Here is a 16,019-nt window from a genome sequence, read left to right as displayed (position 1 = left end):
CTCCTGCTTGCCAGGCTGAAGTCTGCTTTCCCTACCTGATCCAGCTGTTTCTGGATCTTGCTCTGCTGCTCTGTAACCAGCTTGAGCTTCTCAGCATCAGCTTCCGGGAACTCACGGCCAGCCTTTTTGGCAGTGCGCTGCTTGGCGCACAGAGCCTTCCGGGACTTGCGGTGCACACCAATCTGCTCCTCTAGCACCTTAAGCTGCATCTGTAGGAGCTGCTGGGTATGAAACAGCCACTCCTCATACTGCCGCTGGTCAGCCTCATCTGGGAAAGGAAACAGGGTGTCAGGACCCGCAAAAGGGAGATCGGAATCCCTCTTCCTCCACCATCTGCCCCAAGCCACTCCCTTGCACACTCCTCCCCAGCCCCATACTCACTGATCACTCCCTGGGCAAAGGTGGGTGGATTGGGACGAGGCTGGGAGGGGTCACCAGTACTCCGTTCCTGTGGTGAGAGAGACCGCTAAAGGGTCATTGTTGCAAATCAGGCCCTAAGAAGAGCGGCCCAACTGTAGAGGACACAAGTTCCTACTCCCACCTGACCACTTACCTGGCCACTCCCAGCTGCCACATGGTTCTGCAGATCACTGCCAGGCCCCCCCGAGAGCCTCTGGGCTAGCAGGGACACTTGCTGCCTGGAGTCCGCCAAAACAAAGGGGATGTGTAAGTCATGGGGAAAGGTGAAAGACAAAGAGGTGGGACAAGTAGGGACGGGGACCAGGAAGGAGAGGGGAAGGACTGGGAGAGGAAAAGAGCCAACCACTCCCCCACACCCCCCAAGTCTTACCTGTTCATACCAGGTGCCACTCCAATGCTGCCCTGAGCCATCACCTTCTTGATGCCTTTCAAAGCCACCATCTTGGCCTTCGCAATGGGATCGATGATATCTTCTGCCGCAAATTTGTCCAGATCTGGAGAGAGGAGAGCCGAGTAAGCTGGACCTTGGATTCAATACTCCACTCTATGTCTGCTGTGCCTTCCAACACCTTGACCTCCACCGAACCAAACAGAACAACGGAATGGCAAAAAAGTGGTGGAAAGACCACTAACTATGAGCCAGGCAGCACGGGTGACTCAGCTTTATTATTCACAAAACATGTGGCCCTGTTTTCACCTGCAAGGTGCTAAGAAGAGACACTTAGTAGATATCTGTGGGGCCAACATATCAATGTCATTTGACTTCTCTGAACCTCAGTTTCCTCCTCTATCTGACAGAGCTCATGATTCCCTACTCCGCCTATCTCATGGAACTACTGAATCAAATGTGACAAAGACTGTGAATGCACTCTATGAACCTAGAAAACATTCTTCAAAGAAAGTATTCTCAGGGCAACTAGTGCAGCCCAAGAACCCAAGATATGGGCACTGTGCCAAAGTCCTAGATGCCAGAGCTGTTTTGGGCACGACATGTATCACCTACAGCCCACTTTCTTGCCTGTTGAGGATGCTGGGTAAAAAAGGAGAAATAAGTAATCACCCCAAACTTCAAATCTTCCTAAAATCCTGCCCACTGTGTATTTCTCCACTGCTCACAAAACTAACTCTTCATTTTTTAAAGGACTAACCAAACTCCCTCTCCTCGTATTTTGAGGCAATAAGAAACAGGTAAGAGGGTCAGAGGGCCAGGACTCAAAACCCTAGCTCTGTCAGTTGTATGATCTGGATCTGGAGAAGCTACTTAACCTCCAGGCCTGCTTCCCTTACTATAACTGAAGACAACGGCAGTACCTATAATGAGTTTGTTGTGATTCAGTCAGACGATGGGCATAAAGTGCTTGGCACAGTGCTTACTTAGCAAACAGTAATTCAATAAATGCTAGTGTAATTTGAGATCTTCCTCAATCTGGCCCCCCTTTTTACGTCTCCAAAATTAGGGTAGTGCCCACTCACCTCCCTCCACACAGAGTCCACTGCGGCCTAACCACTCCACTGCCGTCTCCAAACGTACCCGCCGGCTCCCCACCAGCAGCCTCGCTCAAGTGCTCGCACCTACCCGGACTGCTTGGTCCTGCACTTCTCTCCAGCTCCTCACCTTGCGGTCTCGCCACGGCTACAGAGCCTTTGCTAATCAGGCTTCGTGCATTCATTCCATTCATTCCAACATCTGAATGCCTGCTACACGCCAGGCGCTGTTCCTCCCTTCGCAAAAGCTACACCACCTCTGCCTGCACCGCTCGTACGGCATTTCGCCCATGCTCTGTGTGTCCCACTTCCCTTAGCGGGGGGATTAGCTTAGGTCTCTAGCTCCAGTGTCCACCTGGCGGTAGCAGTGATCACCCCTGAGTAACGAAGTTACCTGTGTCCGGGAAGAAGCTGTTAGCCAGCTGCTGCTGCATGGCCAGCTGCTGAGGTTTGATGCACATGGAAGGGGGCATGGCACCCATGGGCTTCTGTGCCAGCACTGGCTGTGAGCTCTGCTGGGGCCCCAAGCCTGCCTGCCCCCCGTGCTGCCCACTTAGCATATGCCCCTGATTGGACACCATGGCCATGGATGGGGCCAGGCGCTGCTGCAGGGCATGTGCTGGTGGCTGGGTGGGCATCAGGGGCTGGGCCAAGCCTGGCTGTCGGGAACCTCCAAGTCCTAGGGCAAGCTGCTGTTGGGGCCCAGCCAAACTGGGAGAAGAGCCCTCGTGCGGCAAAGACATGGTCTGGGCAGGGCCTGGTGTGGACAGCAAGGAATGCTGCTGCTGTTGCTGCTGGGCAGGCTGCAGCTGTGCCGAAAGCTGCTGCTTCTTCTGCAGCTCCTTCTTCTCATGCTCCAGCAGGTCCTCGATGAGCAAGGGTAACTCACTGGCTACCAGCGAGCTCTCCATCTTGTCCAGCTCATCCCCGGATGCTGCATGGCCACCGGGCAAGGTCAAGGCCTCACTCTCTAGCTCAAACTTTTCCAGCAGGGAGGACCCTCCTGGGCCACTCAGCGGGCTGGGGGTCAGCAGGTGAGCTGGTGGGCCTCCCGTGGCCCCAAAGGGGCCCTTCTCAGTTGTGTGCCCACTGCTGGAAAAGGGTCCCGTGCCCATCCGGGTGTCCCGGCTGCCCATCACGCTCTGTCCTGGCTTCAGCCCCAGGCCTAGGGAAGTGGTAGCAGGTGCTGCTTCTACCTTGGGGGTGGTAATGGCGAACTGGCAAGGGGAAGGGTGGCGCCCACCTTCCTCCACCTTGGGCTTCACCTCAGGAAGCACCGATGCCAGACGAGGCTCAGACGCATCAGCAGCAGGGGGAGGGCGTTCCTCAGGGCCCAAGGGTACTGGCTCCACCCCCCGCAGCAGGGCCTCCCGCTCAGCCTTCTCATTGGCCGACTCCACCAGCCTTAGGTGCTCATTGAAGATGTCCTTCTTGTCCCCAGTGTCCAGCTCAGGATCAGTATAGGCCAGCAGATCAAACTCATCCCCGTTGAGCAGGTCATCCAGGTGGGGGTCATTGGTCTCCAGGTTTTCCAAGGTGCCCAGCTCATCATCTCCTTTGGCCACATCCACACCCAGACCCAGGTGAGCAAGCTCCTCATCATCCTCTAGGGCCTTGTGGGCATCAAAGTCATCGTCCAGCTCGGGATCCTCGCAGGGTAACTTCCCAGCTTCCAGGGCCAGAGGAGGAGGGCGGCCAAGCTCAGTGCCTGAGGGGGGCCGGCTAACCAGCTCCAAGCCAGTGGGCAGGGAAGGACCTTTGGTGTGGGGCATTGGATGGAGGCTGTTGTTCAGTTCAGGGGCCGGAGGCGCTGAGGGTTTCTGTGGGGGGAGGCCAGATACCGCTAGGCCTCGAAGCCCTTCAGGAGCCATTCGGTGGGAGTCCTCACTTACTGGGTAAAAACGGGGCCTCTGTGGGGGGCCCTGACCAGGAAACGGAGCCCCCCCAGGTCCTAGTCCTTTCTGTACATTGTGCCGCAACTCAATGAACTGGGCAGGACCAGCTGGACCAGGCACTGGCTCCCCAGGGCCAGGCAGGCGGGTGGGAATTCCCGCCAAGGGGGAACCTAGGGCTTGGCGGCCAAGTTCGGGCCCGGGAGTTGATGGGAAGCGGGTAGACATGGCAAGTCGCACGGAGGTCGCTGCTGTGGCCGCCGCCTGCTGCTGCTGCCACAGCTGCTGCTGCTGTAAGGGCAGGGAGCCGGGGTAGGGCGCCCGCTGATAGAAGGCCTGGGAGCCTCCCACCAGTTGCCTGCAAGAACACGCAGTAGTCAGTACGACGAAACCAGGGCCAAGAGCTGGAACACGGGCTTAGGGCGGCGGGGAAGGATGGAGGTGCCGCAGTCGGAGGGAACGGGGAGGAAGAGTAAGTGGACACTGGACGAGGGTCAGCCACGGGGAAACCAGGGGCAGCACACAGCGGTGGTGAAGTCTGTTCCCTCGCTTTACCCCGAGGGAACCCCTGGGAGCCTCACCGGTTGTTCACATCCATAGAAGAAGGGGTGGCTGGGGGAGGTGGCCGGGAGAGTCGGTCGTCGCCGGGGAAAGCCCCCGGCCCCACAATGGGGCCACCCAACTTGCTTGGGGGCAGCCCCACAAGGTTACTCTTGTCCTAGGAGAGACAGAGGTAGATGAGGGCGGGCCACTGTCAGTACCTCGGACCCCCCCACTCCTTGCCACTCTACCTACCTGGGTCCCGGCGAAGGGGGCCTGGCCTCGACTCAGCTGCTCAAAGGCAGGGCTGCTGGGCTCAGCACCCCAGCTGCCCGCGGGCCCCACTGCTCCTGCCGCTGCCGCAGCTGTCTCCTTCTCCTGCCGCAGGGTGTTGCGCTGGATCTGCTGCCGAATCAGCAGCTCCCGGAGTCGCTGGCGCTGCGCAGAGAACAGACAAGTGGGCTAAGTCCATTCTCCTCCAATCACAGGGCTGGCACAGGGACAGCAGAGGTATGGGGGGGTTCGCTCCAGGATGTCCACCCACCTGTCGCTGCTTCTCCAGTTCTGTTTGGCTGAGGCTGGACATGCCTGGGTCCTGGGTACCTGGAAGTTCGGGTGCCGCCAAAGAGCCGCCCATTCCAGCCCCTGGGTCTTCTCGCTTATCGACTGGAGAGGTGATGCCTGCCCTCTGTGAGGCTCCATGGGACAGGTAGGGGAGGGATCCATCGGGTGCAGGTGGTGGTAGGACTGATGGGGGACGTAGCGGGGACAGCCCAAAGCCCTCTCCTGTGGACCCACTGCTGGATCCCAGGGGGCTGCCCGATGGGTGGAAGTTCCCTGTGGCTACTGCGTAGTTTGTGCTTTGAGGCTTGCCCAAGGTAGGGCCGGGCCCAAAATGGCTGTTGATCCCATGGGGTGGAGGGACACCAGGCTGAGGGACGGGGGGTTTTAGGGAAGGCTCCCCTACCGCCTGAGGGAAAGTGAAACGCATGGGAGAGGGGGTGCCCACAAAAGCACCCGTCCCAGGGGACCGGGCAAAATTGGGCGGCTGCCCACTTGGGACCTTAGCATGGAGCTCACCTGCCGGCCCTGAGGGCAGGGCTGCTGGGAAGCCCCCAGCCCCCAGAGGAGTGTGGGCTAGAGGCCCAGCCTTGAAGGCAACTTCAGGGGGCTGGGGTCGGGGTGGCTTATGCAAGGGGGCAAACGGGTCACGGGACTGAGGGCGTGAGGGTGGACGGGAATAGGGATCAGGGGACTGGAAGCGAGGGGTAACAGGGGATGGGCAAAAAGCCTCGGCAGACAAAGGACGGGGGGTTAATGGGGACTGGGAGCTGGACTGGGACTGGGGACTGGCGGGCACTCGGGAGAAAGGGTCTGAGGGCAATGAGCGAGGGGGCAGGGCACAGCAGCTCTCAGGGGGTGGGGGCTGGGGCCGAGGTGTCAATGGGGGCTGGGCATAGGGGTCAGGGTAGGGGCCAGGGCGAAAGATGTCCGAGTGGCCGGGGGAAGAAGGGGCCAAAGCCTGGGCAGGGGGTGGCTCCTGGGGCCTTAGGCCCAAGCCCGGGCTCTGGGGCTCTACCTGAGATGCCCGAGGGGTCAGGGGGGCTTTGAAGACATCAGGTGCCTTTAACTCCAGGCTGCCCAGGTGGGGGCCTGAGGAAGGTGAGTCAACAAAGCCTAGGTTTGGGGGCCCATAGCTAGGAGAAGATGCCCCGAGCTCTTCCTTCTTCACCTCTAGGGCCTTCCGAGACTCCCCAAAAGGCGGAGGCGACAGCAGGGGCTCAGCAGCCTTGCCTCCCCCTATCCCTGGGCTCTCAGGCACAGCCAGGTTGTCCAGTGAGGGGCAGCGAGGTTTGAGAAAGGGGTCAGGTGTGGAGGGCTGGTGTCGGGGGGTGCCAGGTGGGGTAGTGTGGAATTCCCCTGGCTGGCCAGTCCCAGGACGAGATGAGGCGCCCAGCGTCAGGGGCTGCGCGGGGGCCCCAGTCGGACTAGGATAGGGAGGATAGGTAGGTGGTGCCGTGGGGAAGCGGGGCTCCAGAGCGTAGGCGGGGGCCAGTCCAAAGGGGTCCTGCGAAGGCACTTGGGCGGGCACCTGGGGTGGGAGCTTGAGGAAGAGCTCACCGGGCGAGTCGGGGCCGGGCACTGTGCCCGCCGGCGGCTTCAGGAACCCATCCGCAGAGGTAGACAAGCCGGCGGGGGTTGTGGGGCTGCCAATGAAAATGGTGGGGGCAGCAGCGGGAGGTGGACTGCCCAGTGCCCCTGGCTGGGGGGGAATGCGGAGATGTAGGGCCGGTCGGTCAGTCTTACGGGCCACGTCGCCCACCTTGGTCTGCTTGTTGATCTGGCTCTCAGCCTGCTACAGGGGGAGACCAGGCACAGAGCAGTCAGGCTGCTGTGGCAGGCCCTATGTCCCCCATACCCTCCGAGAGGCCCCCAGCCATAGGACTTGGATGGCACGGCCCAGCCTGGCCCCCACTCACCTTTTGCACCTTGTTGATGCGGTGAGCCGCGCGGTTATCTTTGGCCTTTTGCTGAGGGATACAAGACACAGCCTTAGGCCCACTACGGCTCAGTTTCATGCCCAGCCCCATCCCTCACATCACTCACTCCCTACCCAGAAGCGGATCCCTTCTGGCCCAGTTGCTTTGGGAGTGGGGAATGGAAAGAATTGAGGTAAATTTCCCAAAGACACCCCCGAGCCCCAGTTCCCACCCTGACCCAGGCTCCCTTCTGTCTCACCAGGTAGGGGGCTTTGTCAGCAGCTGGAACTTTTCTCCAGAGCTTCATGATTTGTTTGCAACGGCTAGACCAGTCTGGAGGCAGAAGAAGTATTTCGTTAGAGGAGACTTGGAAGGTGACCCTTGTGCCCACCACATCACCAGGCTGTTTCCCTTGCCCCCATCCCATGGGTACCTGGGTAATCCTGCTTGAGATTAGGGAAGTTAATGTTGGCATAGAGCACAGGCGAGATGGTGGAGAGCTGGCCCAACTCCTCATCCTTCTCCCAGCGCTGAAGGCTCCGCTGGTTATAGGAGAGCCCGTCGCCCTCACCCTCCGTGGTGGGGGTGGTGGGGGTGGAGGGCGTGGTGCCCCCTGAGCCTGTCCAGGGGCTGTCTGGCTCACCGGGTTCCGGGCTAAAGAAGCCCCCGCGCTCCCTGGGGCGCAGGGGCAGAGAGTCACAGAGGGCAGGGATGCCAAGCCCCACCCCCAGACAAACTGCCTAGAGCCCCCAGGGCTGCCCTGCCCCCCAAGGAGGGTCACTAACTAAGGAGCAGAAGGAAGTGTTGCTACAGCAGCACCCAGGAGTCAGGGACTGCCCACAGGGGTTAAGCACAGATACCAACCTAGAATCCAGGAACGGGGACTGGCAGAGGCCCGGGTAGGAGTCCATTGGGCTGCTGGAAGGGAGATTGCCCAAAGGGAGTCCACCTACAAGAGGCACAGGATCAGAGAAAGGGAGCAAGAGGCCCATCCTGGGGCCAGCTTGGCCAAACCTGGCCACCCAGTCTTCACGCCACTCCCATCCACATCACCTTGAAGAAGGGGCCTCTGCAGCGGTGTCCGGCTGCCATCAGGGCCAGGGGTCCCGCAACCCAGGTGCTGCTCTCGTTCAGAACCCAGAACATCCTTGAAGAGCTGCTGCAGGTCCTTGGATTCCATCTTGGGCAGTTCTGTGGGGGGGATTGATGAAGGATGCCGCTGAGGAAGACTGGGAATTTGAGGGGACACCACAGGGCTACAAATGGCCACGGTCAGGGAAGGTGGCCAGGACTCCCCAGCAAAGAAGTTGTGCAGATGGCAGTCCCACAGGTAGGACCTTGTCCTTCTCCCACAGAGGACCCCCACACACGAAGAGTGTGGGCCACAGCCTCACCTTCGGTGGGAATCCTATCTAAGTCAGAGCTAAGCATCCCTTCACCCGGAGTGCCTGGCTTCTCGGGGTCACTGGGCACTGGGGATGCCTTGACGCCACCATCTTCAGGTCCTGCAATTGCCAGGAGAAACCCATCAGCCAAGGACAGTGTAGAGGCACCAGCCTGGCCACCCTGAACCACAGGGGGCATGACACAGTCTCCAGCCTCCAGCCCAGATGGTGCTCGGGGGTAAAACATGTTGACAGAGGCCAATCCAAGACAGGACACAGTCCTCCCAGCAGCTCTTACCTGGTGTATCAGCCTTGCCCTCGGGGCCACGGGATTCTTCATCTGCAACATCTGGACAATCATCTCCTGTGAGCAACAGTCCCCACTCCAGTCAGAGATGCCCGACACTTGGTGCCCAGAATGGGTCCCCAGCTCCACAGGCTGGGGCCGTGGCCCACCCTCAATTCCGAGAGACGAGCCCATTCCCTACCAAATTCCCTCACCAGCTCCTAACCACAGGGAAGCTGGATCCCTTCAGACCACCTCACCCCGAAATGACTGACCTTTCTGTGAGCTGGGGAGCTCCTTCCTATCTGAGCCTCCATCCCCCTTGGCTTTGGGGGTTCCTAGTCCAAAACTTGGCCGGCCCACCCCAACTGCAAAAAGGGCCTTCCGGCTCAGGTCCAGCAGCTCCTTCCCAAAGAAGGCTTCCTGCAAGAGAAGTAAGAGAAACAAGCTTCTTCATGGTCTGCAGGGCAGGCGCTCCCCTCACCCCACAGAGCCTAAGACCCACCTGCAGATAAGCAGGGAACATGTCTTCCAGTTTGCTCTTCTTGCGCCCTCGCCGCTGCTGCTTCTTCTTCTCATCCCCATCAGCTAAGCTCTGGTCCACGGGGCCCTCAACAGGCAGGTCTGCGGGCATCACTGGGAACCGAAGGGGAGGTGTCAGCCCCTCCCAGGCATGCTGCTCCTAACTCGGCTGAGGGATGCTTTCTGCCTACTCTCCCCAACGCCAGTTGGGCCCACCACCCTCTTGGCCCTAGGAGTGAGCCCTCACCTCCCGGGCCTCCCTGGCAGTGCCCCAGAGTTCCTGTGATCCCCACCTTCTCCCAGGCCCCACTGGAGCCCTCACCCGTCTCACCCTCGTCGGGCTGCCCATCCCCACTCAACACCTCCGTCTGTGCAGCAGGCCCCTTTTTCACACGTGTGTGGGATTTCCGCTGTCGCACCATGAAACCACCGATGCCTGTGAGGAGGCAGAGCGGAGACTGAGAAGCTGCTAGGGACCTGGTGAGCTATCTCTCACCACGCACCTCCCCATCCCCGGGCCTCACCAGGCCGATAGGGTTTGCGTTTGCGTTTCTTGCTTTCCTCGGTCTCCTCTCTGCCAGGCTCCACATCAGGGCTGACGGGGCCCTCCAGTTTCATTTCGCATTCCATGTGCTCCACGCCACCTGTGGATGGGGACGAGAGAGAGAGAGAGAGAGAGAGAAAGAGAGAGAGAGAGGAAGATCAGAGGCATGGACCCTTTTAACCTTGTCATCCTGCCATCCAAGAACAGAGAGCCCAGTGCCTCGCCACAGAGCCATCTGGCAAGACCAACAGTGGCTTGGGGGGACCGGGAGCGGCAATGCTGCCCCCCCAACACCCCACTCTCCCAGGCGCCTTCCCATTCCTTGGGCACTCCCTGAGATTCCCCAGCCTGACCTTCGCCCTTGAGCAGCTCATCAGGGTCCAGGTCCCCATCCTTCTTGTCATCAGGGCCAAGGGCATCTGAGGGCTCAGAACCCTCCAGCCCTGCCTCGCCCGGGAGGCCAAGCCGTGCTCGCCGCTGACGCCGCTTGTGCAGGGGTGACATGGTCAGGGTACGCAGCACGGCCATGCCCGTTTCGGTCAGCCACACGCCCTCGAAGCGAAAGTACTGAGGCTCTGCACAAAGGGGAAGAGTGTGTAACCCCTGGATGGAGGCCCCAGAGAAACCAGAACTCCAGTTCCAGCCTAAGTCCCCAGCTGGGACAAAAGCAGCAAAAGACAGACCAAAGCGAACACTGGGGTGTGAGGGCTGGAGAGGACAGGCCACCGACGGGTGCCAGCTGAGGCCCGAGTTCTCCATCAGTGACCCAGAGGGGTTCACAGAGATGGCTACTACAGAAGCCTGCCTTTGCTCATGACTAACACTAGTTCGCCAAATACATTCTCTGGCTGCCTGGGCCTGCCCACGGCCAGCACACGGTGCCCCAGGCGCCAGGACCAGTGTCCACATCGTGCTGGAGGAGGAGGTGGCCCCAGCCTCCTTCACGGAGAAGAAAAAGTTGTGTTCTGTGCTCTCTGGAGGTGAGATTCTGGCAGTGCGAAGGCCATGTTGCCTAGTGGAATGAACTCTGCCTGGGAAAATGGAGGCCTTGGTTCTCATCCCAAGTTTACCACTAATCTACTGGGATGACCTTGGGCAGGCCACTCAAACTCCGAGGATCTTAGTTTCCTCCTCTGAAAATGAGGAGATGAAGTTGGGGGGTTGGAGCTGGACTAGACAGTGTCTAAGTCTCCTCTGGCCTTGGCATTTGGGATTTCTGTGACTCACCTGGCTCTTTCACCTTCATAGGCACCAACTCTGGAGGGGCCACAGGCGCTATGGAAGAGACAAGCAAGCCAAGGCCACTTGAGGCCCTGTCCCAAAGCAAGGCACCCCTGCCCCTCCCCGCTCTCCCCAGCACCTGGGACTCACCAGCAGGCTTTACCACGTAGGGCCGGCAGGAGACACAGTCAAAGCCCTCGTCAGCCGCCTGTTCCACATCATCCTCCGTGAAGAGGCTCTCGCAGCCAGCGTGCATCCACCTGCAAGAAGGGAGGCAGGAAGAAATAAACCCAGACAGTGCAAGGATGAGAACAGGGAAAAGGCCTACACAAGGAGGGAGGGGCGCCCTCACCGTTCACAGTGGCGGCACTGGATTAGTAGGTCTTCCTCCACGTACGGGGCATGACAGATAGGGCAGGTCACCAGGCTGGCGCAGGGCCCGCAGTGTGTGTAACTATTCTGCCATTCACAGTGGAAGCCAGGGGAGGCGGCCCCACACTGCATACAAGACACACACCTGGTGGGAGCAGAAAAACAGACCTTCAGCACCTAAACCTACCCAAGGCAACCAGAGACACCTTCACACTGAGAAGCAAGCGACCGGCCCGGCCTTCTAAGCCCAGCCTCTGTCATGTTAGCAACATCACATCCCTCCAACATGTCTGGCCCAGGCCCCTCTGGCCCTGGGATGACCTTGGGCAGGCCACTCAAACTCCGAGGATCTTAGTTTCCTCCTCTGAAAATGAGGAGATGACCCCTCAAGAGCCCGGGTCTCCTTACCACTTGCACTTCCAGCCACCCTTGGGCACGGTGAGCAGTGGCGGGTCCAGGCAGTACGTGTGGTAGCTGATGTCACAGTCATCACACAGCAGCAGGCGTGAGGGGTCCGAGGCTTGGCCACACACCTCACACACGATGCACTCCACGCAACGCCAGCCCTTTAGCAGCATCACCTTGGTGATCTGGTGTAGAAGATGGCAATGCCTCAGGGTATGACGTACAAGAGAGGGAAGACCTCTTAGGGGAGGGCGGGACTTACCATGGGAAGGGCTGGAGGACCTCGGTGCCCATCTGAGCACAGGAAGGCCACGCAGAGCACCCTCATCCCCAAAAGCAGTGGTTCTAAACTTAGGCTCCCAGGGATCTCCACCGATCAGAGAACAGCCTCACCCAGCCACTGCCTCGTTACAATCTTTCACTAGCCCAGTCCCCGGAAAGACTGTGGGTAGAATTAGGTTGTATTTCCCCCAATTTTTCTTGAACGTTTAGAACCCGCTACTTTTAAAAATTAATGAATGTTAGCAGTCAACAAGTTCTAAATCAACATTAATGAAAACCCCAAAACAAATGATCATAATTGGGTCAAAAACAGTGCTTTCACCTTGTAGACATGTGCTTATAATTTTGATTTTATACTTTATCTCCAGGCCATATCATGTTTTCTATTAGTAAAGCTCTCACAGCTTATACAACAGATTAAATTATACCAGTAAATCATGGTCTACCACCAAGAAACATAATAAAGACCACCACAATTTCCAGAGTACTTTGCCCCAAGGTGAGTTTGATAACCACTAGTGGCTGATAAAGAACTTCCAGGACCAACTGCCACTTTAAGTAGTGTGACCAGGTCTCAACTATACTCAAATTTTTTAAATTAAAACAAACATGGGATGCCTGGGTGGCTCAGTCAGTTAAGCGTCTGCCTTCAGCTTGGGTCATGATCCCAGGGTCCTGGGATCGAGTCCCGCATCGGGCTCCCTGCTCCTTGGGGAACCCGCTTGTCCCTCTGCCTGCTGCTTCCCCTGCTTGTGCTTTCTCTCTCTCTCTCTCTCTCTCTAGCAAATAAATAAAATCTTAAAAAACAAAACAAAACAAAAACGTGGTGTGACCAGAACTGGGGCCTAAGATAAGAAATAACTGACCCCACTCCCTAGCCCAGGACTCTTGGGCCTTGAACTCACCTTGCTGTTGACACAGTAAGGGTGATAGCACTGAGAACACTGGGAACAGGCAAGGAGGTGGCCCTCTGCCCCCCGGCCAAAGCTGCCACATACCACACACATGTCCTAGAGAAACACACAGAAACCCAAATGTCCAACCTGGTCTCCTCATCTCACTCAGTGTCAGTGACCAACTACAACACTAATCTGAAAGGAGGGAATCAGGGAACCAAAACCCCACCCCCCATCATTAGGACACTTAGCCATCGTGGGCCTGTTCATGCCTTGCTCATCTGACCATGACCAGGGAATCTGAATTGGTACATCCTGACACGGGTAAAAGGAAGGAGAGGTAAAAGGAAGATAAGAAAGATAAAGACTGGTCAGGATGAGAGAGTAGCATATCTGACAAAAGTCTATCAGCTTTGAGATTATTCAGGTGAGAATGTACATTAACTTCCCTAGGCCATAACCTTCAATAGGGCAGAGATCATGCCTTGCTTTTTTCACTGCTATACCCCTTGCTCCTAGCTCAGTGCCAAGCTCAGAGGAGACGCTAAAGAGAAATCTGATGGATGGACAAACAAATGAGCAACATGATCCTGATTCACTCTTTTCTCATTAGCTGGATATCTCCAGAAATAAGTCCTTGGTTTGGTTTTCCTCATTTACCCTCCCACCAAAATACGCACACCCAATGTTGGGTCTGCTGGGTCTCGGTGCTGAGGACGGGACTACCCCGGTCAAGTATGGTACCTGCATGAGGACAAACTTGTCTGTGTTGGAGAAGAGAACCACAGTATTTTGCATGGTGTCGTCATCGTCGTCTTCTTCCTCTTTGCTGGGGGAGCTATCGATATCAGCAACCTTACAGGCAGAGAGTTGTGGCAAGTGAGGCAGCTAAATCTGCCCCCGCTAAGCTGCTTTCCTCTTTGGTGTTGGGGGAAGGAGGCGTGAACCCCTGGCTAGGATGAAGGCCAGGAGCCAGCACTAAGAAGCAGAAGAACACCCCAGCTCCCAAACTGGGCCTCAGCCCGACAGCAGAGATTTCAGAGAAGCCTGGGGGCCAGGTGGACAGAAGGAGCACAGACATAGCTGGACAGGCCCTAGGCTAGCAGGCAGGTAGGTGAGCGTGCAGGGGACTGGCAGGATTTAAAGGGTGCTTAATCTTGAAGGGGCCAGCTGAAGCATGTTTGGGAAATGGGAAGCCTCTCCTTACTACCAGAGTCTCAATGGAAGAAGTAGTTGATTTTAGCCGGGCCCGTCCTCTCCCACGTCCTCCATGTGCTCCTCCACGTGGCCGGCGTCTTCCTGGGAAACTACTACTGCGACCCTGAGTGAGGGAAGAGGATGGTTACAGCGGCAAGTCGGGAGCTTGTGATCCTGCAGTGTGCTGGGCCCGCGCGCTTGGGGGCGGGGAGAGAAGAAACGAATGGACAGAGCATGAGAGGGGATAAGGCCCAGGAGTCCCAGTCAGGGCAGGGCAAAAGCCAAGCTCTCAGACAGCAATAGGTAGGTAGCTCCCGCTCAAACCATTCCCGTCCCAAGGAGAAAGAGTGGCCAACATGGCACAAGGAGAAACACGCTGGCTAGAGAGACCTGAATTTCTAGTCCTCGCTCTCCTACTGAGTAACCACGAACCCGGGCAATTCACTTCCCCCTCTATGCATCAGAGTTCCCCTTAGAGAAGTAAGAGGATGAACCGAAAGATCTCTGAGAGGCTAGGACTCAATAAGCCAGGTGGGAAGCTATCAGGGACACGGGACTACACCCCCGACAGTGGCATCACGTTGACCACAACCAGTGGCCGGATAGCCTCTCACCTGTTTGATGCGGGAACGAGCTGGGGAGCTGCGCCGCCTCCCCTTGTCCCCCTCGGCTTTGCCTCCGCCAATAGCTGTCCCAGCATCACACAGTAGCGAGTCGTCAGTCTCTGGCAGCGAGTCAGTACAGAGCCGCAGGGAGCCCTCATCTCGGGCTGGACTAACGTCTGTAGATACCCCCAGCTCCATGGACAAGGAGCCGCCCCCCTCGGGGTCGGGAGAGCCTAGCAGGGGCTCTGAGCCAGGAAAACTGGCACTGGCATCGCCCTGGCTCAGATTAGAGATCTCATTAACGATGTCGGATTTGATGAGAGCGGGTGGGGTAGGGGCCACTGGTACACGTAGCCCCTCTTGCTCTTCACAGGGTGAACCCTGCCCTGCCTGCTTGCCTTCTGGGCCATAGACCTCCATAGGGGTCACAGGGGCCAGCTCCTCGGGGTCCAGGAGCACAGGGGAACCCTTAAGTTCACCAGCCAAACTGCCAGGGGTCTGTCCAGCCTCTGCCTGTGAACCAGGAGTGTCAGTCCCATCCAGAGGGGCTGTGTCTTCCCCCAGACCAGAGAAGTCATCCAGAGCTGGGGCAGGGCTGGGTGCAGGGCAGGAAAGGTTCCCCATGGGGGAGGGGAGAGGACTAGTAGCGCTGGGTTCCAAGGCTGGACACTCAGGTTCTGGGACTTTCTCAGTCTCCATCTCATGCGGCTCAGCCTCATCTGAGACCTCCACTGCCTTCTCCATGGGACTCAGCGGGGAGGGAATGGACAGTGGCAGAGCAGGAAGAGAGCACTGGGAAGGAGGGGAGTTTTGGGGAGGCAGGGAATGCTGGAGGAGTGGAGAACACCGAGAGGGAAGGGGCTCCATCAGGATGGGAGAGGCTGGTCCCATTGGGGAGCCTGGAGATGGGGGGAGGATCATAGGGGGTACAGGCTCAGGGTCAGTGCAGTTAGCTTCTGGTGGAGGGCTGATGGGCGTCTCAAGGATGGGGGCAGCCAACGGCGACTCAGGGTCACTGTCCCCTTTGGCACCAAAGGGGTACTCTAACTCCCCCAAAGGAGACAGAGCCGGCGGGGCCACAGCCGTGATAATGGGTGAGAGCGGAGGAGGAAGAGGATCTGGAGAGAGAGAGAAAAAGGGAGGCTCTTAGATTAGATGTGCCATAAAGGATTAAGACTGTTCCAGATAAGAGGGTATTAACATCCCCTTACCTGGTGGCATCAGCTGAGGTGACAAGGATGGCTCCCCGGATGGCGACAACGGCAACTCCTCAGGTAGAGGGGACAGAGGTGGTTCCCCAGGCTCAGACAGGGCCGGCTCTCCAAGCAAGGGAGATAGAGGTGGCTCCCCAGGTGGGAGGAACAAGGGCAACTCCTCAGGTGCAGGGCATAGGCCTGGCTCCTCAGGGGGCTCTTCAGGTCGAGGGGACAGGCGCGGCTCCTCAGGTCGAGGGGACAGGCGCGGCTCCTCAGGCCGGGGGGACAGGC

The 16,019-nt window shown here is 58.1% G+C and overlaps 1 protein-coding gene across 1 annotated transcript in view; it reads right to left on the bottom strand.

Annotated features, from left to right (window-relative positions):
• Positions 1 to 16,019, bottom strand: part of KMT2D (lysine methyltransferase 2D) — a 40,291-nt gene that overhangs the window by 14,274 nt on the left and 9,998 nt on the right. The window contains 29 exon segments of the mRNA XM_032420230.1: positions 36 to 268; positions 382 to 448; positions 554 to 638; positions 791 to 914; positions 2,300 to 4,155; positions 4,379 to 4,515; positions 4,593 to 4,775; positions 4,882 to 6,693; positions 6,818 to 6,868; positions 7,077 to 7,150; positions 7,251 to 7,492; positions 7,682 to 7,766; positions 7,871 to 8,008; positions 8,212 to 8,322; positions 8,501 to 8,566; positions 8,764 to 8,911; positions 8,994 to 9,124; positions 9,342 to 9,446; positions 9,535 to 9,654; positions 9,908 to 10,129; positions 10,782 to 10,829; positions 10,926 to 11,035; positions 11,128 to 11,292; positions 11,556 to 11,737; positions 12,740 to 12,844; positions 13,475 to 13,585; positions 13,938 to 14,051; positions 14,542 to 15,650; positions 15,744 to 16,019. The exon segment at positions 15,744 to 16,019 is cut by the window's right edge and continues 10 nt beyond it. Coding sequence (XP_032276121.1) covers positions 36 to 268; positions 382 to 448; positions 554 to 638; positions 791 to 914; positions 2,300 to 4,155; positions 4,379 to 4,515; positions 4,593 to 4,775; positions 4,882 to 6,693; positions 6,818 to 6,868; positions 7,077 to 7,150; positions 7,251 to 7,492; positions 7,682 to 7,766; positions 7,871 to 8,008; positions 8,212 to 8,322; positions 8,501 to 8,566; positions 8,764 to 8,911; positions 8,994 to 9,124; positions 9,342 to 9,446; positions 9,535 to 9,654; positions 9,908 to 10,129; positions 10,782 to 10,829; positions 10,926 to 11,035; positions 11,128 to 11,292; positions 11,556 to 11,737; positions 12,740 to 12,844; positions 13,475 to 13,585; positions 13,938 to 14,051; positions 14,542 to 15,650; positions 15,744 to 16,019 — 8,210 coding nt within the window.

The sequence above is a fragment of the Phoca vitulina genome, unplaced genomic scaffold (assembly GCF_004348235.1).
Source record: "Phoca vitulina isolate PV1807 unplaced genomic scaffold, GSC_HSeal_1.0 scaffold23, whole genome shotgun sequence".
Classification (NCBI taxonomy): Eukaryota; Metazoa; Chordata; class Mammalia; order Carnivora; family Phocidae; genus Phoca; species Phoca vitulina.
The sequence above is the reverse complement of the archived record's forward strand: the minus strand, read 5'-3'. Positions and strand labels throughout refer to the sequence as shown.